This window comes from Medicago sativa, chromosome 2, assembly GCF_051527215.1.
Source record: "Medicago sativa cultivar Bolivia chromosome 2, Bolivia_mono, whole genome shotgun sequence".
NCBI classification, from domain to species: Eukaryota; Viridiplantae; Streptophyta; class Magnoliopsida; order Fabales; family Fabaceae; genus Medicago; species Medicago sativa.
In genome coordinates this window covers 62,807,033-62,831,375 of record NC_140750.1, presented here as the reverse complement: position 1 = coordinate 62,831,375, position 24,343 = coordinate 62,807,033, and the positions used below count along the sequence as shown (strand labels likewise).

The 24,343-nt window shown below is 32.3% G+C and overlaps 1 protein-coding gene and 1 pseudogene across 1 annotated transcript; one reads left to right on the top strand and one right to left on the bottom strand.

Annotated features, from left to right (window-relative positions):
• The first annotated feature begins 325 nt into the window (after nt 1-325).
• On the top strand, nt 326-2,227 carry LOC146949522 (DNA glycosylase/AP lyase ROS1-like; annotated as a pseudogene).
• Nucleotides 2,228-12,250: 10,023 nt separating this feature from the next.
• LOC146949521 (eukaryotic translation initiation factor 2 subunit gamma-like) lies at nt 12,251-18,714 on the bottom strand. Its single transcript, XM_085745516.1, has 9 exons — nt 18,573-18,714; nt 16,176-16,358; nt 15,939-16,000; nt 15,291-15,403; nt 15,101-15,203; nt 14,403-14,630; nt 14,103-14,321; nt 13,325-13,585; nt 12,251-12,827 (listed from the first exon to the last, which is right to left on the bottom strand). Exons 2-9 carry the CDS (start codon nt 16,279-16,281, stop codon nt 12,519-12,521), a joined length of 1,401 nt encoding a protein of 466 aa, XP_085601642.1. The 5' UTR covers nt 16,282-16,358; nt 18,573-18,714; the 3' UTR covers nt 12,251-12,518.
• Nucleotides 18,715-24,343: the final 5,629 nt, after the last annotated feature.

Sequence of the window (24,343 nt, the reverse complement as noted above, 5' to 3'; positions counted from 1 at the left end):
AATGCACTTGGATGAATCATGAAATTGGGGCACCCTACAATGGACCGGCGTCACACCCGTCAAAGTTTCAGATTCAGTTTCCAAAAATCCCAAAGAAAAGGAGAACACAAAATCGAAAAAGTTCGAGCACTCATGTTACATCTTTTGTGATTACCAAAAATGGAGCACCCCTATTATTACCCCCTAAAGATGATCCGGTGCATCCTTGTGCATCAAACACACAAGCTCCAAGTACATGTCTTCCAAAAAACAATCCAACTAGGGAGAGCAGAATTCCTAGAACAAAAATAAAAGAAAGGTCCTTGCACCTGTTGAGGATGGAAATATGAGTAACAGTCAAGTTTCAATGGTAAAGTTACAAATGATTGGTTGCGAGAATTTTCATTCTAGAACCACTAAACGTACAGAAATTGTGTTGGACCAAAATTATTTTGCAAAGCAACATGACTTTCCCGACCGGCAAACAGTTAAAGATGCAGAAAGTCCACAAACATGCAATAACGTCTTAGTTGGAGGTATGTCTGTATCGTGTGGAAGAAATAAATGAAATAGGAAGAGAAATGTTCTTTCTAGTATAAAGCATCCCAACACAGTTGAGATGCTATGGTGCCATAATTCTGCATTGGGAAATCATCACCAAAAGTTAGATATAGTACTCGGAAAAGTATGTGGAAAAATACGGAAGAAAATCATAATGTGGAAGGACCAACAGAGGAATTTAGACACCTAAACATGAACACAGAAGAGAGAAGCATTGTTATATATGAGCAAAATGCACTTGTTCTGTTTCAGGGCTCATCTGATCCCCTCAAAAAACAGCGTGCTAAAGTTGACCTTGATGAGGAGACTAATGGAGTATGGAAGCCTTTACTTTCAGATTTAAACCATGATGGGGTAGATGGAACAAATGAAGACTAGGCCAAATGGTGGGAAGAAGAACGTAAGTTGTTCCGTGGACAAGCGGAATCGTTTATTGCACGAATGCATCCCATACAGGGATACATACAATTTTCTAGATGGAAAGGATCAGTTGTGGATTCAATGGTAGGGTTATTCTCACTCAAAATGTCTCGAACCATCTTTCTAGCTCAGCTTTCATGTCTCAATTTCCCAAAAAGTCAGGCAGCACATGCAAAACATACGATGGAGAAGGCACAAGCCTGACAGTCAACAAAAAAACAAGTGCATATAGTGGATCCAGAAGAGAACGTAGAATGTGATGTAAACTCATCTAATCAATCTGGTTCCAACCAAAGCAAAAGAAAAGCTAAAGCTGGAACAATTTGATAGGGATAGTTTACAAATAAATGCACAAGGTAAAGCTGGGAAAAGAGAAAAGACAAAAACACCATGGATTTTGTAGACTGGGATGGTGTGAGATGTGTGGATTATAAAAAAAATTGTTGATGCAATCAAAGAATGGGGCATGAACAACAAGCTTGCCAAGCGTATTTAGAATTTCCTGATTAGGGTGGTTGACGATCATAGAAGCATTGACCTCGAGTGGCTGAGAGACCCTCATGACCAAGCAAAATAATATTTGCTGAGCGTAGAATGACTGGGATTGAAAAGTGCATAGTGTGTGCGGCTTTTAACGCTACACCAGCCTACCTTCCCGGTTAACATAAACATTGGATGTATAGCGGTACGCTTGGGATGGGTGCCTCTCTAGCCACTACGTGAGTCACTACAGTTGCATCTCCTAGAATTGTACTCGTTGGTAAATTTCAACCAAAAGCATCTTTGGGTTCGACTGTGCATACTAGATCAAAAAAAATTGCAATTGCAATTTATTACAAATATGAGCTACATTACCATATGATTACATTTGGAAAGGTCTTCTGTACCAAAAAAAAAACCAAATTGTAATGCATGCCCAATGAGAGCGGATTGTCGGCACTTTGCAAGTGCAAGGCTTATACTGCCTGGACCAGAGCAGAGTTCCAATGGTGTATCTGGAAATAGTGTGACTGATGAGATCCCACCTGTAGTCATGAGTCAGTTGCACTTGCTTTGTCCTTAGAACACAAACCAAGTGGAAGAAATTCACCAAACAGAAGTGAGCCGAGTTAATATCTGTCAACCTATCATCGAAGAGCCGACAACTCCACCTCCACATCCATCCACGTAAGTGTCACTAAGTGATGTTGAGGATGCCTTCTACCATGGACCGTGTGAAATTCATAGCATTAAACTTAACAGACAGGAGTCCACTTTGAGTTTATAAGTCCGACTTGTAAGGTGAGGATTGCCTCCTCTATATAAACACTTATCAAGAGTCTTATCTATCTGATGCGGGTTTTTCCCAATAATTTTGTTGAATTCAATCAATTGCTCCACAATAAATTTTAAATCTACCATCTTGAATGAATAAGGTTGTTTTTTCATACATAACATATGAGCCAATGTCTTGTTCGTGTACAACGATTCTAGCTTCGTCCACATTACCGCCATAGTATTTTCCTTTAGGACTTCCCTAAACACTTTATCGATCTCTTAGGCACATGATGATGACACTTTTTCTTATAAGTCATTGTACTCGCAGTGAGTACGATATTCGATATTAGGGTTTAGACTGTTTATGAGATGCCTTGAGAATGATCCCAAGAGGGGTATTTATAGCTCTTTGTGGCTTGTTCTTTCGTGACTTAAGCCAAAAGAAAGATGGGCCTTAAGTCTTCTTCCTAAGCTCTAGATACTTCTAGAAGCTAGTTGAGGCGACGCCTCTGGAGGGCGTGCCTAGGCCTGGTGAGCCCTTATGGGAGGCTCCTTAGCCTTTCTAGAGGGCATTCGAGCCTTTATGAATATATTGACAGTCCACAGCCCCCCAAGCACGAGTATTGGGAGAAGACGAAGTGATGATATGGTTAAATGGTGGTTCACGTTTGCGGTCGGCGCCCCTATGGTGTGCGCTCTGGGGCACATAGGCCCTTCTATAGGGTACCGGGGCCCTTTCGAAGGGACCCCGATTCTTAGAAGTGTACTTGGCGGTCCACAACCCTCCAAGCACGAGTCTTGGGAGAAGACGAAGTGATGATATGAAGTGACTAGGTCGTGATGCTTTTTTAGGGTGATGTGGTCGTTTCATATCTTTTAGGCAAGCAAATACGAAGGATTTGAAGGGCGAGTAGTTTTTCAGTACAACAGAAAATCTAAAGAAGGTTTCTTAGGCGAGTAGTTTTATGTGACTTAGTTGAAATCTTTGGAGTTTTTGACGTGGCGAGATCCTTTAATTAAGTCTTGTTTCTGTGAATTTTTTGAGATTCCAGATGCGGGGGAGTTTTCTCAGGGCGGTTTCTATCGTTCACCTGTATTTAAATTTTTTCGGTATAATACAATGATGATTTGTTTTTATGTAGTGGTATCCTTTGGAGATTGACGTCATGTCATGTGTTTAGAGCTCATATAAGAGTTGTCGCTTTTTATTTCGTTCAGAGCCCTCATAGGGGTTGACGTCGTTCAAAGCTCTCATAGGAGTTAACGTTTTTAGTTCGTTCAGAGCCCTCATAGGTGTTGACGTCGTTTAGAGCTCTCATAGGAGTTGACGTTTCTTGTTCGTTCAGAGCCCTCATAGGGGTTGACGCCGTTCAGAGCTCTCATAGGAGTTGACGTTTATTGTTCGTTCAGAGCCCTCATAGGGGTTGATGCCATTTAGAGCTCTCATAGAAGTTGACATTTTTTGTTCATTCAAAGCCCTCATAGGGGTTGACGTAATGTCGACGTTCAGAGCCCTCTTTAAGGGTTGATGGATAGGTGACGTTCAGAGCCCTCTTTAGGGGTTGATGTAATGTAGACGTTCAGAGCCCTCTTTAAGGGTTGACGTGATGTCGACGTTCAGAGCCCTCTTAAAGGGTTGACGTAATGGTTTACTCTGCAAGTGTTTTTGGTCTTGATATTTCGTTTTTAACTTTTCTGCTTTGGTGTCTTGTCTTTATTTATGAGGAAATCAAGTAGAGAAAATAAGAGAACAATATTTGTTAAGAAAGTATGGTGCCTCGTAAAAAACATGCAAAACAAATCTCAAATGTCGAAAAAGGTTAGGATAACTCAGTGTTTCATCTTCCTGTTCTTAATGGAGGGAAACTTGCTTCCATATGCATTTCATTTTTCACATTTGAATTATGGTGTGCTGTTTGGTAAGTTCTTCCTTTTGTTTAATCTCGCCCTTGGCGGGATTGTGTGCCTCCTAGACATGATTTATCTGAAATATAACAATACTTGCAGGCTTCTCAATTGGTAAGTATAATAATGCAATCTCAAATATAGTCCATCATAATTACTCAGAACTAACTACTTTCATCCTATTAAATTGGAGCTAACTCATCAATTCAAATATTTTATGTATTTCCCGTTTAACTTGAAATAATCTTCCATCTACTTATTAAATTTGAATTAATTATTTGTTGTCCTTCTCTTATTAATTCGCCCATGTTTTCTATTTCTCTTATTTATTCTCCTACTAACTTGGAAATAATTTTCTTACTTAATTATCTTGTGCTTTTAGTCCTTTTCTTTCTTCTATTTATATTGGAACGAAATCTTCCTTTATATTCCACTACTGCTCTTAACTTGGAATTCACTACTCCTCTTTCTTTTAATTAAATTTAAACTAACTCGCCCCCTACATCTTTTATACTCCTCTTTAGCTTGGAAACTAGCTCGCATGTTATCATATTTTCTATGTTTTTATTTCCTTCTAGATCTTTTGCCCAATTTTATTTTTCTATTCGGCCCCATTTTGTCTTTATCCTAACCTACCGCTGTTAGTCCATTACTTATGTTTTTACTAAGCAGTTAGTTCAGCTTGCAAAGTAAATGGTGCATAAAAGGGGTTCCCAAGAAAGAGAGGTGGGTCACCTGGACCACTTAAATGTCAAGGCTTTCCTTGATAGAATCCCTTCTATGTGACCTTTTAACAATACTACGCTTCACTTGTGCTACTGGGTCCCTAGAGTAGTTAAAGGGTGTTTAAATAATTTTGCCAGTTGTTTTATGACGCTATTCAATAAGCGTCATAAAACAAGTAATTCCAAATAATGAGAACTTATGTGTAGATTAAATCCAAACACAACAAAATAAATACAGGATTTACACCAAGATATTGTTGACTCGGTTTGACCCAAATTCACTTATTTTTGAGGGAAAGAGCAACTCTTCAATTCAATATCAACGAGTCTTTACAATAGATACAAAAGAATTATAAGAAATCAGTTTCAAGCTCAAGAAGAGTCAATCCAATTTTTTTACCATTTCTCTTTATCTTAAAAAAGTTACAGAAGTGATCAAGAATTCAATTGCTCACCAAGAGTAATTCCAAATTTCTCTCATTTCCTCTCTTAAACCTCTAAATGATTTCTCTCTCAAGAAGTCATTAGAAATTTATTGAATTATTTCTCTCATGATTCCTAACCATCGACGGTGTTTAGAATATTTTTCAAACCATATAACCTCACCGAAAGACACACAACACTCAAACCCTAGCAAAAGCCTTTGTATTTCCTCCTTTTGGTATCACTTACTTATGTTGCATGTTTATGCTTATATTTTACAGGAAAAACACATGTGATTCGAATCCAAAAAAATGTGATTTTAATCAACCTGTTCCATAAGTCATCCCTGAGCCAGACTCAATAACGTGATTTTAATCAGGAAAATGCTATTTATCTAGAAAAATAGTATCAAGAATTTTTCAAGACACATGTGGCAAGTTTTAATTGCATGATTTATTTGTCCACTTCCTATTTTTCAGCCACACCTCCTTGAATTGTGGCAAATAGTACATTATGATTGGTTGCTCTTTATTCTTGAAGAATTCTTGATGTTTTTTTTTCTAGATATATAGCATTGCTCTTTTAATCATCCAAAAGCTTGTTCTAATCACTCTGTTTCAGAATCTCAAAACAAATATAATTTTAAGACACGTTCTCAATAATGTAATTTTTCATGATCACTATAATTTGATTTTTATTGTTCTATGTTAATACATAAAAACATAAAAATAAAAAAAAATCTCGAGCTTTAAGAAAAGCAGCAAGATTAAACCTCTTTTGCTTTATCACTTTATGATTAAACTTATATCACATACACATTGTTGATTCTATTTATTAAAATAAGACATTGTTGTTTCTTTACAGATATTTTTTTATCTGATGTGAAAAAATCCAACAAAAGATATGTCTCCATTTTTAATATCATAAAAAGCTAAAAATAAAATAAATATAATAATGGAATGCAAAAAAAAATAAAATTGATATCATAAAACATCACTTTAAATTTGTTTACTTAAATTACTTAATGAACTCATTGTGCTAAAGGACAATCACAACACATCGATCTACATAAGAAACATTTCATCATTTTATTTTTGCAGGGATTTATTGTTATTTTTGAAGTGTTAAATACTTTTAATTTGAGTAAACATAATAGGTTTTTTGCATTGTAAAGTAGTCAAAGAGTTGAAGGTTCGTTAAGTGGGAAGAAGAAAGAATATGACTAAAAATTTCACGTTTGTTTATGTTATGATTATCCTTCTTTCATTTTTTATTCTTTTAACCGACGGTAAGACCTTTCTCATCCTTTTCAAATTTTCCTCTTTACCTGATTTAACCACACCTAGGAATTATTAGTAATTAATCTTAGCCATTAATTATTATTAGAATGAAGGGTTAAGATTTGGAGTAACTCTTTTGAATTACTCTTGAAGTCAATATATCCATCTTCACACACACGTATAATCTTTCACGTCTTTCAATAACAATATTGTTTTCTAATTTTACATTGCAACATTTCAATTTTGTACTTATGACTACAATTGTCCATTTTATGTGTGTTCCCCTCCTATAAAGCCGAAGCATATTAATTGTATCGATACGTTAAAATGTTAATTATATGATTCGTTCATTGTGATCCTATCTAACTTGAGGTATTAATCCATGCAGTTGCACGTAGATAATATTCTATTTACACACAAAAATTGGTATGTGTCGAAGAACAACATAAGATTGTCATTTTTTACATTACTATCTTTCAATTATCTCCGGTAATGATTTCTTAACCAATATGCTTTTAAGCAACTCTTAATCATGAAGAATATGTATTAATGTCCTTCCCCCTTTTATATGTTTGAATGGTCGGAATAGATTTAAATGGTATGTGTCGGAGAACAACTTAAGATTTGTCATTTTTTACATGTCTCTCTTTCAGTTTTTAGCTCCATTAATGATTTCTTCTTAACCAATATGCTTCTCACTATTTTTTTTTCGTTCTATAATCAACAACGAAAATACTACAGTAGAAACTCTATAAATTAATAATGTCAGGACCGGAGAAATTTATTAATTTAGAGAGTTATTAATTTATCGATAAATTAATAATTATTAATTTAAAGAGTTTTTAAGTAATTATACTGTACATACCAAACAAAAAGGCAAATTAGTATGTGCCTCTTAGAATTACGTTGTAGCGAACCTTGGAACTACTGTGTTCATATGCATTGGAAATCAATAATGACTTTTGAACTTTAAAGGAAAATAGACAACTATTGAATCATATTTCAATAGAGTGTAATATATTTATTTCAGTTTCTATGAATTATTAATTTATGATTTTCTTGGGGCCGAAAATTATAAAGGGATCTCCCGAAAAATTATTATCTTATTATTTTATCGTGTTTTTCAATTTTTTACATTGGCCCAAGTCGGGACCGGACAAATTTATTATTTTAGAGAGTTTATTAATTTACCGAGTATTAATTTAAAGAGTTTCTACTGTACTTCCTTCCTCCATTGTATAAAGAACAAGCTATGTATGTGCTGGAAATATTTATAATTTTGAAATATATATTAAATGGTGTTTATATATACTTCTATTTTTTTTTAAAGAAATTTTAACAATATACTACACATTTCAGCACAATTTCATTAAAAAAATACATGAGTTGGCATAAAAATATGGACCATACCTGACCAAAAAAATAAATAAATATGGACCATATACTTTGTTTTTAAGAAACAAAAATGGTATATATTAACACAGTCAGACGCCTCTTTAACACAAGACGTACTAAAAAGGTCGTTCAAAATACAAAGTGTCTGTCAAATAATTACAAAAACATCCGTTAACCAATACCCAAACAAGACCTGACAACCACACAAATATGGACCATATACTTAAAGAATGCGTTCGGTGAGCAGAATACAGAAAAAGAAGAGGATGTAAAATAAGCATTATTTAGTTGCATTCTATACATTAAAAGATTTCTAATCTATTGTACATATGCTTAATTAGTTAAGGGTTGTTGAATTAATAATTCAATCGAACTTCCAGGCAAGAGTGCAATACGAGTAAGGCTACAACTTTTCTTAATAGATATGTGTGTGTGCAGGTCTATTATTTAGAATGCAAAATATATAGTATAGTTGTTTACTTTCTAGTTTGGTGGCTACATCGTGAATTAGTCTCTAAACTTTTGAGACATTACCATCTTGTATTTCAGATTATTTTTCTTATGGAATCACATAATTCTACTATGTATACTTAAATAAACGACCACTTGATGAAACATCAACACATCAACCCATGCTATACCTTTCATTTCAATCTCATTGTCATTTATATCGTCCACTATTAAATCGGTGGCATTTAACATAGGAAAGCTTAAAAGTTTCCCACCATGGGAAAGTTAAATATGACCATTTGATCAAATAAAGAATACACTTTTATCATATACCCACAACACTAGATTTCTTTCCTCACCATCTTCCACCACTACTCTCCCCTACATTCTCCTAACTCTTGGCCTTTTCACAGAAACCATGAACCGTTACCATAGCTTCTTCTCCTCATGTTGATCTCATTACATCTAACATCCCAAAAACAAATTCCTTAAACATATTCATTGATAGAATTATTAGCAATTTCCTTCCAAAATCAACATAATGAAAACAGAATCATGTAACCAATGTGCAGATTCTAAAATAAATTTCTGGTAAAATTAACAATAAAAACAGAAATCAAATATGAATTTATTTATTTTCTTCCAGAAATCAACTTTCCCCCTTTTCATCAATCTTTACCAGAATACCTATTTAAGGTCTTTTTTCTTAACTACACACTTTACCATTGTTGTCGTCCTAATGTTTCCATTTTTATTCCTTTTAAAAAAAAAAAAAGTGTTTGCTGAGGTGATTGTAAACGAGACTAAGTTATGAATCTGTTATGGAAGCAAGTCACCTCTTTCTGCCATAGCCAAAGTCTTTGAGGTGGGGGAGAATAGTGGTTGAAGATGGTGAGGAAACATATCTAGTGTTGTGGGTGTATGATAAAAATGTGTTCTTTATTTGATCAAATGGCTATATTTAACTTTCCCATGATGGGAAACTTTTAAGCTTTCCCATGTTAAATGCCACCTATTAAATCACACTAAAAAATTCCAGCACCAGGGAAGCCTCATGTCTCTTTCAGTTTAGTTTTGGATACAAGATAGAAAGAAAAAAAAAATATTTTTATTTCTTCCTTGCCTACATATAAACCACGACCAAGATAACTGCTTGATACGGTCCACAACCTCCATAATATTTAGAGTATTGATATTTGAACATTAAAACTTGGACAACTTACATGACAACATTGAAAACAACTTGAAATTTTTATAATAATTTTTCTTTTTCTCTCTTAACCCCAATTAACACTTAGTTTTATAAGTTATTTCGTAAGTTATCAAATTTTTTATGTTCAAATATTATTACTCTAATGTTTAATCTCAATTCAGAGAGATATTTATGTTTAATGTTCTAGTATGCCTTATGTAGAAGATAAATGTTATTTTAAACAATTTTTTAGTTGTCCAAGACCATATGTGTGTATACCATCTAGTTTTTTTTAACCCCCCCCCCCCCCCCCCCCCCCCCCCCCATGTCAAAATACAATGTTAATTTTTAGTTGTTGAAATAACACTACTCTAGATAGAAATCCATGCAATAAAACTTTCCGAAATCATCACGATTTGTTTCCATCCGTTAGATGTTCTCCCTGATGGAATACATGGGTTGTGATATAAAGAAGTGGGCCATGGCTTTTGTTAATGCAACGTCGTGATTTCTTCTTGATAAACATTTTCGCTGTAACTAGCATTAGTGTTAGTACCACTTATAAAGAACTTCGATAATCATTATTTTAGTTTCCTTAAAAAAATCATTATTTTAGTTGCGGGTGATCTCGAGGCTTCAAATCATGTTTACATAATATTACAAGAAAAATAAAAATTATCCATTAGATAAAATTCTTTTAATGCAGAATGACAACAAAGTAAAACAAAATAAGAGACATGCCTTATCATTTAAATTGAATTAATTCTTCTATATTTTTTGCTATAGTTTATTTAATTATGATTTCTAAACATATATAAATCAATCTTAACTATAGTTTTTTAATAGTAATTCTTTTCGTATTCATTTCTATAAAATCCAAAAGTGTATGAGATTCCTGCGTCCTATTGCTGTCCAACGTCACGAACGAAAGATAAATGCACGTTTAATGCTTCTTTTGTTGACGTCTTCATGGTTGCTTTCATACAAGAAATGCATGTTCCATGCACGCACAGTTCGCATGTGATGTGAACATCATAATAATTGATAATATAATCTTAAAAGTATGACAAAAAAAACGTACTACATTTTTATAAACTATCCAGTAAAATGAAATTATGATTTTTAAATTATGTTTTTGTGATCTAAAACTTTACAGTATTTTTTGAAAAGGTACTGTATGATTTATAAACTAGTACTACTTTTTTTAGATAACTTCAAAATAGTGTGCGGTTTTGTTTGCTTGTATAGATGATGCATTTCTTTGAGTTTAATTTTTTTTGCAATACTTTGAATTTAATTGTAAACAAGAGACCAAAAAAAAAAAATTGTATAAACAAGAGTTGTATAATACGCCTAATCAGATTTCATTATTTAAATGTCGTATAATTACAATTCAGTTGGTAGCTTCAAGTATAATAATATGCAGGAGTTATGAATTGAATTCCAAATTCTCTACTTCTCAACTCAATTGGTAGTTGTAAGTATAATAATATGCACAAGAGTTCGTATCCTGGATTCTCCTCTTCTCCATACTTAAGGTGTGTGAGTTATTAAGCTATTTGACAACAAAAAAAAAATCATTATTTAAATCTATTTGAACATTTATGCAAAACTTCTTTATATTGTTATATCAATTAAACTAATTTGTTTATCAAAATAATCATATTTTTGACAATTTAGATTTCAATTGCCAACTTTTTCAATCACTCAAGTATAAAAACAAATTTTATAGGGACCCGAATTTCCTGGAATCCTAAACTTTGCCAACTTTTTCAATCTCACTCAAGTATAACAACTGTTTTGGGACCCGAATTTCCTGCAATCCTAAATTTGTACAAACAAGTAATCTTAAGTCATATGAAAAAGATTAAATAGTTGAGTTAAAATAAATTTGAGATCAGACTTTTTAACTTTTTTTGTTTTTATCTTAATCATCCGATTTTTAGGGAAAAAGAACATTGGTAACTTTTGAGTAAAATCTAATGGTAAATAAAATTTGATCAAAGATTGATTCAATCAAAGTTTAAATTTCAATTCTTTCAAACGATCCGTCTTTAAATGAAATTCATTAACCACTCAAACTCAAAAAACTTTGTTTCAATTTCCTTTTATTGAAGGTGGTATAAAAGACAAGCTATTTATGTATAAGTCTAATTTCACGGTAGAGGATGCTTGTCAGGTATAAAGTCATAAGTCATAATCAATTATTGGCACTCCAAACATTTTTTTTTTTGTAAAAACAACTCAAGAAAAATATAATCATACTACTTCTGAGCATTCTATTTCACTACACTCTACTCTAACACGATTCAACGTTTTTAACATCAAATTTACCAATCTCTCGTTTTCCGAAACCAAATTTTCCTCCACTCCAACATATACGTTAGAAATTAAACCAAACAGAATAGGATTCTCAACTATTGTGTAGATAAGTTTGTAATGAATGGAGTGCTTCTTCCATTATAAAGAAAAAGGAAGAGTGCTTCACTATTGGCATGTTTGTTTTTATAGCGAATATAAACGTGCATCAAAATTTAAGCTACAATGCGTAGCTTTCATGAACTGCAAGAATTAAACATCGGACCGCAGTTCCAAATATATGATGAATCACATACCCAACCAATACAGGGTAATGGTAAGGTAACCGTGGAATGAAACAGGGCTTGCTAAACAATGAACGCTAGTTCTCAGTCTAAACACAATCAGTATAAGATACAACTTCAAAAATAGGTTGACAGTAAAGAAAATATCAAGTAAATCACAATGCAAAAACAAAAACTGACAATCCCAATGTTTTCTTCTCCATCTCACAAAAATGGTTCCCAAAAATTGTCTACCTTCCCACATATCTAAATCCATCTCTCACGTTTTAAAAAAAAAAAAAGTGCTTTCTTGTAGTCTGTCTCTTCTCTTTCTCTTTCTTGTCTGTCTTCAATTCAAGATGGGTGCAGGAGGGACTTCGAGAGTGATTCCAGCTTGGATTTGACCCCACCCAATAAGACGCCAATGCTTCTCAACACGTCGACTGAGTGCAATCTTCTCACCCCTGCTAGTGCACACAGGAGATGTAAGTTGCAATTTTGCCAAGTCATTCCTCACAGCAGTTACTTTCGCACCAGTTGACATTGATCCTATGTTCAACATTAGGATTTCAGATTTAGCCAGCTTAGCTACCTTTCCCTGTCTCTCAGATCCTTTTGTTCGGACACCAAGAAGCCGTCGAAGCAAGAAAAAGTTTACCTGCAAGACCAAATGCAAAACTCATGTAAATAAAGATTTTGAGCATTCCGGGAAGCTGAGTGAATGTAAAGGATTTGACTATTCTAAAGTGAGGAAAGAGTAAAGTAAACTATGGTTTGTTATGGATGTATGCAACGTTTGCAGTATCGCAAATTGGATGGTATAATTGCAGGAGTCTACGATCCTCTGTTTCTTTCTTGTGCGAGATCATTGGATCATCTGTAGTAATTTACAATTTTTCAACCCCCTCCCAACTTGCATAGACTCACGATTTTTAAAACATTAGATGTATAATATTATAATACCAACCTGAGATTTAATGGCTGATAAATCTTACTTCAAAACAGACTAAATTTTGACTACCCACCTAATCTCACCAGATTGGCAAGTAAAAGTGAATAATATGAATAGTGAAACTTCGTGAAACCAAGCATATTAATGGTAGGCAGGCACGCATGCATGCATAAAATTATAAATCATTAGGCATAGCCACATACCTCAAGCTCAACGAAAACCTCAGGCAGTGACCCAACCTCTCCAAGAACATGCCCCACCAACCTGTCGGCACGCGTCAAAGTGGGATCCATTGTTGTTCCGACACCAATTAGGCCTCCCGGCACAGCAAATTGAAGCTCATTTTGTTCAGCATACAATGAAACTATTCTAGAATATATAGGTGTGCATCTCATATTTCCACCCTCATCTTTAACAACTATTCCAGGTCGAACTTCAATGAATTGGTTGACCTTCAAAACACCCTGCAAAGAAGTTGTCATATGCGTTTCAGAAGAACATGTCATGTCAATATGTCTGATTCAAGACTCAGCCCAGAATAACTGGATCCATGGCCTCTGTCACTTGAAAATTCATCATAACAAACTCAAACTGCTTTTAGATAAAAACACGGTATTGAGTTCATCCCTTCGTTCTAGTTTGGAAATAAAATGGAGTTTTTCAAGTTATTTTGGAAAATTGCAAAGAACAAAATCCAAAAACAAAAAAGTTGCAATGTTTCTCATATGTTGGGTGTTCATGTTTCAGCGTGCTTGCCCTCGGCAATATTTTCAAAGATTTGAAATTCTAGCATAGATTAAACATTTTAAGGACACTTATTAATAAAAAAACATTTTTAGAATTACTCATTGTATACATGTTAAGACATAATAATTCCAAAATTCAAATTTATTAGGAAAACTAATATTTGCATGTGCTGCAGACAAAGTCGGATAAGTGCAAATCAAGAAAAATACTTAGAATATTCACCAAAAGACTTACCCTCAGAATGCTTCCACCAGCTACACCTCCTTTTATTTCATCAACCTCAAAACCAGGTTTATTGACATCAAAGGACCGAATTACTATCATATTAGGTGGGAAAACAAAGTTCCTTTCAGGAATTGGGATCTTTTTCACGATATATTCGCACACAGCATCAATATTATACTTCAATTGGGCAGAAATAGGTACCACTGGTGCACCATCAGCGACTGTTCCCTGGTAAGCCAACAAGTAGGTGTATCAGTAAGCAAAAAGTTATTCTCTTGCATAGCAGAAACCTCTTCGCAAAAAACTTACTTCTATAAACTTCTGAATTGCTTCATGTTGATTGATAGCCACATTCTCTTGAATTAGGTCGACCTTGTTCTGAAGGATTATGATGTGCTGAAGACGCATAATTTCCACAGCAGCTAAATGCTCAGAGGTTTGTGGTTGTGGACAGCTTTCATTAGCAGCTATGAGTAGCAAAGCTCCATCCATGATAGCTGCTCCATTGAGCATTGTAGCCATGAGAATATCATGACCCTGTGGCAATTGAAAAGGTAAAAATAAATATCACGTAGATGTATAAGCATTAAGCAGTGTCGTTAAATGGTGGCCATAAGAGGTATCATGGTATGGCATGTCAGCTCGAACATGGTCTAAGATATGGAAACTATTCTTCAAGAGAGTCTAAGAAACTCCAAGACCGCAAAACTTATCCTATGAGTTAATCTTAGTCAGATATAGTAGATAATATAGGACATGTTCATATCTTCTCACATACCTATATATGTATGTTCGTTAAGACATAGACACTGCAGTATACATCTCTTCCCGGGATTAAAAGAATTGGGAGATAATGTAATGGTAGGGAGAGAAAATAAAATTTGGATGGATAAAAAATGTAAAATCAAATGTGCACATTTATGAAAATAATCCTGCATTAAATTTAAAATTTAATGAAGTTATCCATAAAACAACCTTAAACAAAAAATGAAAGTTCAGAGTTTTACCGGGCAATCGACAAAAGAAACATGCCTCAGCAATTTCATCTTGCAGTTTTCAAACCCTGCCACATCACACATAGGATTATCTTCTTTTCCACTTCCATAAGCCCTGTAGCAAAAAACAAAAAATATGATCACATTACCAATAGTTGAAATAACCTGATAATATAACATCAATCAGAAAATAAATACCCACTTGTAGCTCATAGGCCTTGGACATCGTTCATCTTCACACTTGTATATTTTAGCATTGGCATAGCCAAGCTTGATTGTAATGTTACGCTCCAACTCATTTTTGAAACGCACAGTCTGCACAACATTCATGGGAAACCACAGAGGTCAACAGCATGAATATAAAAAAGCTCGAGGGAAATGCACAAAGAATATAATGTGGTACTATGGCGTTATGTAAATCTTTTTTTCAAAACTGGAGATGCAAAAACAGGGTAGCAAATTCAATTGATCTAAATGTTAGGAGAAGATAACCACTTTTTTATGGATTCCATAAACCAATCAAATGAACGTAGCTATAAACCCTATCTATGAAAAAATAAAATCCAAATATTGAAATTAACAAAACTTCATAAGTCTATGGTAATTCAGATTTCAGAAGCTTCATAACTCACAGGCTGTTTGGATTAAATAAAATATAGCATTTTGAGTACGTCAATGAGTAAATACTTCCTTTCTACTTGAAACAAATCACCTACATCTAAATGGATCGATCACAAAGAAGAATTCCAAAACACCATGTGCCAAGAATAACATATATACAATATAAACACAGCCATCCTCACCCCTACACACAACAAATGTAGAGGAAAAAAATTAGACAAAGAAATACCTGAACACCCGATATTGCTTTCACAACTGTTGATTTGCCATGTGCCACATGACCAATAGTGCCTGCCAGGATTTAATTTTTTATTCATCAATCATCTAACAATCATCTAACAATAACAGTCATCAATGGAAAAGAAGTTTACATAATTATTTAACAAGAAATTTGTTCATGTTCTAGTATTACTGTAACAATTCAATAAGTGATATGATTGAACCCCAAAAAGGGAGGATATATTACCAATATTAATGGTAGCCTGACGAGATATGACTTCAGGAGAAAGTGGATGCAATTTTGTCACATCCAACTTACTCAAGTCTTGTTCCATCAAACCCTTCCGCGACATTTTGGCTTCTTCCAATGGAAACTTCAATTGCGTGATGGAATGAACTTATAAGCTGACACTGTTTAATTCTAAACTACCTGCATGTATTTATCAAATGACAAGAAATCGGTATCAAAGTAAACATTTGCCTTTCCATTGAATCTCTTTATAAATATATGACACAACCTAATTCTTCTACATTCTATCCTACTATGAGCAATTATAAAGTAAAGGATGTATAATTAATGCAGCAGTGCAGATCATTATTTTACAAAGGAAAGCGAAATATTTCCATAATGTCCAAAAATAGACATTGATTATCGCTCATTCTTCTGCATCTTTCCCTATTATTTTCATAACTAAAGAAATTTTTACAAATACCACTTCGAATATGTGACACTTATAAGTTACAACTAGTTTCATCAACTTTCCTTTGGTAGTAAAACCCTATAACTGTAGTAACTTTGTGCAGTGACTAAGGCACAGGTACCAAGTTTCTACAGACAGTTTTTTGCACAGGAATCAAGAGACACATTGCTTGTTGATAGTAAAGATGAATTGACTAATTAAAATTAGAGTCTAACAAAGAGATAGTCAACTCCATAAATTAAAATAATCATTAATTTTAATGTAATTCATAAATGTAATACTAGTCGACTATTTGTCATATGACACGGGAGAAAAACAACGAAAGAGAGAGGAAGAAGAAAAGAAGATTGCTTCACAATTACACCTGGTGCAAAGTACAAGCTATATTTCATAACATCCATAAGTATAATTCAAAATATATCCATAATTTTCCATGTTGAAAATATCCTTGTTCTTTAATCCCCCTATCAGTAACGTATTTTAACTTCATCCTTGCATATGTTCCAACCCCCTTCTCAAAAAAATAAATTGATAACTCTCTTAACACAATTTTTCTGCACTTCCCATCTATTGAAATTATTTTCCTGAGGAAGGGGGTGAAATAACCTCTTGTTCACATGGCAGAGCATGTCAGAGGGAGAGCGGGAGGGAGGGAGAGAGTGAAAGGAGAGGAAATCGGGAAATGGTGGAAGGAACCAGGGATATCTTTTTTTCTTGTCTACATTTGTTCTATAGAGAGAGAGTAAGGAAGAGTTTTACTGTTTATGTACAAGCCACCACTATTATTGAACATCAGTGATAATATTAGTATTCAGCTACTTTACCACTTTTGTATTCTTAATCTCACCCATTCCAACTCCTATCATACACTTCAAATTAAAATGAGTCACACAGAAAAGAAGTAGGTTAATGAAATTGGTCTTGATCCATAGATTATGAAGTGTGCACACCAGGAGTAAAAAAGACATATAATCAATGCAAACTGTTTTATAATAATCTTTTGACCAAATGAGTGAATGACTTAGCAACTAGTTACACCATGTTCCTATTCATCCACCATATTTCTATTCTCACACAGTAGGTCCAATTTTTTAACAAAAACTAATGCTACCTCGATCATTTCCCTACAAGCACAAACAACAAACCTAGCAACTCATGGATACTAAGTCACAGGAGTACAACATCTTATTACTAACAACGAGAAATACGGGTAATGAGAATTTCCATACTTTGCAAGTTTAAGCCCCCTGGGAAAAAAATTGAAGAAAAAAATAAATGATTTGGTAGTATATTCAATAACAGCTAACTCTTATCCCACTAAGGGCGTGTTTGGATTGGCTTATTTGGGCTAATCTACTGACATAAGTTTCGTGAGAACTTTTGAAAACAGCTTATGGCAATTTCGATAAGCTTTTTTCAACTTGTTTTCATAAGTTCTCCAATATACCTTATAAAAACAACTTATAGCATATATAAAAACAATTGAACGTTATTTTGCTGTAAAAAATAGCTTACGCAAGCTTATACATAAGCGCTTATCATGATAAGTGCTTGTGCTGTAAGCCACAAATAAGCTGTTTTCTAGGTCTTTATCTGCCTCTGATGATTTGACTAACCTAAATTTGATCTAAAGACATTCAACAATGGACATTCTTGGAAAATTGCAATAATCAGTACACCGCACCTGAAAATTTTAGGGCTTTTCTAAAACTGGTTTCATCGATTACAGATGCATGTGTATAGTGTAAGGTAATAATCAAATCAAAATAACCTCTCGTTAAATAAAACCTAATTAACTAATAAGAATTCCACAAGAAGAATTTTCAAACCCTAATTCAAAGTCGAACGAATCTTGCGCATGTACAAGAAAATTATATCACCAAAAAAAAATCGAGAATTTGTAGAGTAAATTTACATGAGAACGAAGAGAGAGAGATGAAAACCTGAAAGAAGAAGAAGAAGAAAGGTGCGGAGTGCGGAGGTGTAAGCAAGGCAGGAGGTGGCCGCAAAAGCGATAGGCGGAGAGTGAGTGAGAGAGTGTCGAATCAAGGCTGCGGGTAGGGTAATATCCAAAACAGTCAGAGTACGATTTTTCACAAATAAACTCCAATTTATTTAAGGATAAATATGTTTTTGGACCTCTAAAATAAAAATTCTGCAAAATTTTATTCAAAAATAATTACGAATTTTACATGAGAGTTTACCTTGAAGGAGAGACTAAAAGTGCAGATGAAAAAACTTTTGGAGGATTAAACGTTGAAAATTTTTTTTGGAGAGACTATTGGGAATTTCAATGTCCAGAATGCAGCTCTCTATTTATAGAGAAAATTCACAACGCGAGAAACTTTGGGAGCAAGTAATTCACATTATTAAAAAGTGTTTTCTTTGTCCCCAAGTTTAGCTAAAATATTTTAGAACGCAAATGAGAAACTTTGGGAGCAAGTAATTCACATTATTAAAAAGTGATTTCTTTGTCCCCAAGTTTAGCTAAAATAGAGCCCGTTTGTTATAGCTTTTTTAAGAAAAAAAATCATTTTTTTAAACAAATAATCACTTTTAAGAGTTTTGCATCCGTTTGTTACAGATTTTTAAAAAAATCAGAATCTAAAAAAAATTTAAAAACAGCTTCAAATGAGAAGCTGTTAAGAGTGGGTCTGTTTGTTACAGATTAAAATAAAAGTGATTTTGATATAAAATAATTTAGAGATTATTTTTTAGAGATTTTATGAAAAATCAGAATCTATTTTGCGTTTGTTTACCGTAGTAAAAATCACTTTTTTTAAAAAATAATTTAGTTTGTTTGGATACAGCTATATAAAAGCGATTTTTTTGTTACAAAATTAGTTCAATCTTTAGATCCATATTTTCTCTCTCCTCTAAAAAAAATCTATTTTTTTAGAAGCTGCTCTCAACAGCTTCTCATTTGAAGCTGTTTTTAGATTTTTTTTAGATTCTGATTTTTTTAAAAATCTCTTACAAACGGATGCATTATTCTTAAAAGTGATTATTTTCTTAAAAAAAAATGATTTTTTCCTAAAAAAAAGCTATAACAAACGGGCTTAGAAAATACGATTTAAAAGATTGAACTAATTTTGTAACAAAAAATCCATTTTATATAGTTGTATCCAAACAAACTAGATTATTTGTTTAAAAAAAGTGATTTTTGTTACAGTAAACAAACGTAAAATAGATTCTGATTTTTCACAAAATCTCTAAAATATAGAGCTCGTTTGTTATAGCTTTTTTTAGAAAAAAAATCGCTTATTTTTAAAAAATAATCACTTTTAAGAGTATTGTATCCGTTTGTTACAAATTTTAAAAAAAATCAGAATCTAAAAACAGCTTCAAATGAGAAGCTGTTAGGAGCAGCTTAAAAGAAAATAGATTTTTTTTAGAGGAGAGAGAAAATATAATTTAAAAGATTGAACTAATTTTGTAACAAAAAAATCCCTTTTATATAGTTGTATCCAAACAAACTAGATTATTTGTTTAAAAAAGTGATTTTTATTACAGTAAACAAACGCAAAATAGATTCTGATTTTTTCATATAATCTCTAAAATATAATCTCTAAATTATTTTATGTGAAAATCACTTTTATTTAAATCTCTTGTTACGGATTAAAATAAGGGCCCGTTTGTTACGGATTAAAATAAAAGTGATTTTGATATAAAATAATTTAGAGATTATTTTTTAGAGATTTTATGAAAAATCAGAATCTATTTTGCGTTTGTTTACTGTAATAAAAATCACTTTTTTTTAAAAATAATTTAGTTTGTTTGGATACAACTATATAAAAGGGATTTTTTGTTACAAACTTAGTTCAATCTTTTAAATTATATTTTCTCTCTCCTCTAAAAAAAATCTATTTTATTTTAAGCTGCTCCTAACAGCTTCTCATTTGAAGCTGTTTTTAGATTATTTTTAGATTCTGATTTTTTTTAAAATCTGTAACAAACGGATACAATACTCTTAAAAGTGATTATTTTTTTAAAATAAGTGATTTTTTTCTTAAAAAAGCTATAACAAACGGGCTCTAAAAGTGATTTTGATATAAAATAATTTAGAGATTATATTTTAGAGATTATATGAAAAATCAGAATTTATTTTGCGTTTGTTTACTGTAATAAAAATCACTTTTTTTAAACAAATAATCTAGTTTGTTTGGATACAACTATATAAAAGGGATTTTTTGATACAAAATTAGTTCAATCTTTTAAATTATATTTTCTCTCTCCTCTAAAAAAAATCTATTTTATTTTAAGCTGCTCCTAACAGCTTCTCATTTGAAGCTGTTTTTAGATTATTTTTAGATTCTGATTTTTTTTAGAATCTGTAACAAACGGAGACAATACTCTTAAAAGTGATTATTTTTTTAAAATAAGTGATTTTTTTCTTAAAAAAGCTATAACAAACGGGCATCATTATTAAAAAGTGTTTTCTTTGTCCCCAAGTTTAGCTAAAATATTTTAGAACGCAATCTAGCATATTTTGGAACACAATAAGAAACAAAACCAAAAAACATCACAACCAATACAATCATTGATTAAAGAAACTTTTTGATTATTTTTACAAATATACCCTCATAAAAAATTGTGAAACATTAAATACACACACTAATATTAAAAAGAGAAGTATTAAATGAGGGATATAAAAGTCTTTTAAACAATAAATACACCTTAAAAGTTGTGAAATTTTCTTATAAATTGGACCAAATTTTTTTTTGAAAATTTTCTTATAATAAGGACCACACTGTTCTCCCTTGAAAAGTAAAATTTATAAATTAAAACAAAACATTTCATGGTAAATTAAATAAATTATGAGTTTCCAAAAATAAAACTAAACCCCCAAAAATATTCATCATCTTCATTGGTTTTTTTTTGAAGGATTCTTTATTGAACCCTAATTACCAAATTCTTTTCAATTCCTTCCATCTTATTCTTCCAACATCATCCAGAAATGAAGGGAATACAGCAGCAACACTTTTTGGTGAGTATAACAGGGACTCCACTTTGGTGCCATAACTTGTGTGTCATAGCTTGCATCTCCACCACACACACATCACACACACATCCATACACATCAATGGTCAGGATTTCCCCAATGGCACCAATGACACACAAGCTATGTCATGGAAGTATTTTCCGTATAACAGCAGCGACACTTTTTTTTTTTATTTGCAAACACATGATGTGTTCAAGCAAGTTTGCATATGGAACATACACCCTCCAAATTCAGAGTTGCCTCTTCATCTTCTTCTATTGAATGTCCTTTGCATCAATTTGTTTCCTGCTATAGCAACTTTGAGATTTGGATCTGAGATTAACTTTTGTCTGGTTTTCGATTTTAGATCTTTCTTTTTTTTTTGAGTTTGAGATTTGATTTTTTTGAAGGATTTTGGATTTCAATTCTGTTGTGAATTTTTTTTGCAATAGAATGTTCTTAATAGGTTTGAGAAGATGAGGGATTTAGTGTATTCTACCTTTTTTTTCCTTTCAGAAATGTATGAAGAAGATAAAGGATTTATATGATTTTTTTTCATTTTCTGGGTTTAAGGTTTTTATTCTTGGATTTGAATGTATAACAGTATAAGATGGAGATGAATAGTGAAAATAAGGATTTGTTGTGTTCAATTTTTTGTGAAGGAATGTGTTTTTTTATGTTGTGTGATATGTGGTTGAATGATGAAGCTAGTTGATGATGGGATGAAGTTGATGAGGATGATGATGATAAAGATTGAGATGAACATGTTGATGTGTTTTTATTTTTTTTATTTTTTTTATGATCTTAATTTTCTATTATTCATTTTTATCTTTCTTTAAATTTCATTTTATTTCTTTCTTTTTTTTAATTTTTTTTATTTCTTTCAACAACAATTTGTTTTTGTTTTAATTTCTTAAATGTTTAAATTATTTTTTAAATTAAAAAATGTTGATTTTATGACATGTTAATGTCATTTTTCAAGTTGGCACGGCCACATGGGTGGTCTTTTGCTATATTAGCGTTTTTGGGAGGGAAAATGGAGGTTAGGGCTAAAATTGCAAAAAACATGATAATATAAGGACTGTTTTGTTCGATTTGAAAAAGACAGGACTAATTTCGTGAGCTGGTTAAAATGCGAGGACCAAAAGTGTAATTAAGCCAAAAATAAATGGTTAGCCGATTATGTAACACCACACCCACTCACACTCACACAAAGCTGAGAGTCTTGATCAAGGATGTCTCGTCTAAATAAATTATCCTTGGTGGGAAGTCGAATTTAGTCTTTATTAAGTAAAAGGTCACTATAAATATATAGAATTTTGTTTTTGATCCTGCAAAATAAAATCACACTTTTTATTCTCTATGATATTTTCCTTCAGCATTTTAAGGACCTGAAATGTTGACGAAATATTTTTACGGAGACTAAAAATATTGAGAGAAATTTTTACAGGGACTAAAAATACGAACGAAAATTTTACTAGGATTAAAAAGTGCGATTTTATTCTCTAAGGACTAAAAATGAAATTATTAAGTTAATGATGATTAAACTTATATTTTTCATGTCATTTTGCATATATAAACTAGTTTAACTAATTTTGCCAAATGCTAAAAAATAATGTGCTAATTTATTCGCTATCATTTTTTTTTGAAAGATGATTCGTTATCATTTATCAACTAACTTTTGTTTTGACGAACCGTCAACTAACTTATCATTTATCCGATAAAAGTATATTCATTACAAGCTAGTTTATCAGTTATATTAATATTTTTTTTGAAGAAACTAAATTAATTCATCAAAATTGACTTCAAGGACAATCGAACTTGAAACTTTAAAGAAGAACTCACTCCAAGTCTCAATCAACACCACTAGGCTAATGTAAGTAAATTTATATCAATATGTTACTTTCTCTTATCATTTTTATAAGAGATAAATAAGTTAACAAAAGTTTACGTATTTAGTTGATATTATAAACTAAATGTAGTTAAGTCACTTGTCTCTTATAAAAAGCAGCAAGAAGTATCAAATACATCCATAGTCTATAGGGTCTGTTTGGTAAACACCAAAAAAGAGCTTTTAGCTCTTAGCTTCTAGCTTATAAGCTCATTTGACAAAAAAAGCTCTGTTTGGTAAGACTTTTTGACCATGAGCTTATAGCTTATTTCACGAGCTTATAAGCTATTTTTCAGAAGCTATTCCAAGTAGCGTTTGAGCTTATAGCTTATAGCTTCTCATATTTTCTTCCACTTTTACCCCTATTGTTTTATCTAAAATCCATTTTTACCCTTTTATTATAATTTAATTCAAACCTACAATTCCCTAATATACATCCCTCGTTTTTTTCCCTAATAAATATACATCCCTCGTTATTATTATTTTTTTTTGACAAATACATCCCTCGTTATTATTTATCTCACTTGCCTTATGTTGCTGACAATATATATACCTCGATTTATCTTTTGCCTTATGTTGCTGACAATATATACCTCCATTTATCTTCTTGTTTTTTTTTTTGACAAAATACCTCTATATATCTCTCTTGCCTTATGCTGTTGACAAAAAATATATATACCTCCGTTGACAAAAAAGTATATATACCTCGTTATACTTAAATAATTTTTTTAGTGAATAAAATTTAATTTACAATATAAAAGATATATTAAATTTATAAATTTCAATTACTTTTTAAAAAAACAAAATTGAATTAAGAATTCCTGAATATTTAAATATCAAGT

Bases quoted from the DNA above. Each gene is read 5' to 3' on its own strand.
- LOC146949521 (XM_085745516.1), bottom strand. From the start codon at position 16,281: ATGTCGCGGAAGGGTTTGATGGAACAAGACTTGAGTAAGTTGGATGTG. The intron at 16,001-16,175 runs GTAATATATCCT...AAATCCTGGCAG, and splicing joins TCAGGCTACCATTAATATTG to GCACTATTGGTCATGTGGCA. The intron at 12,828-13,324 runs GTATGTGGCTAT...TTGGTCTTGCAG, and splicing joins AGGTTTTCGTTGAGCTTGAG to GTAAACTTTTTCTTGCTTCG.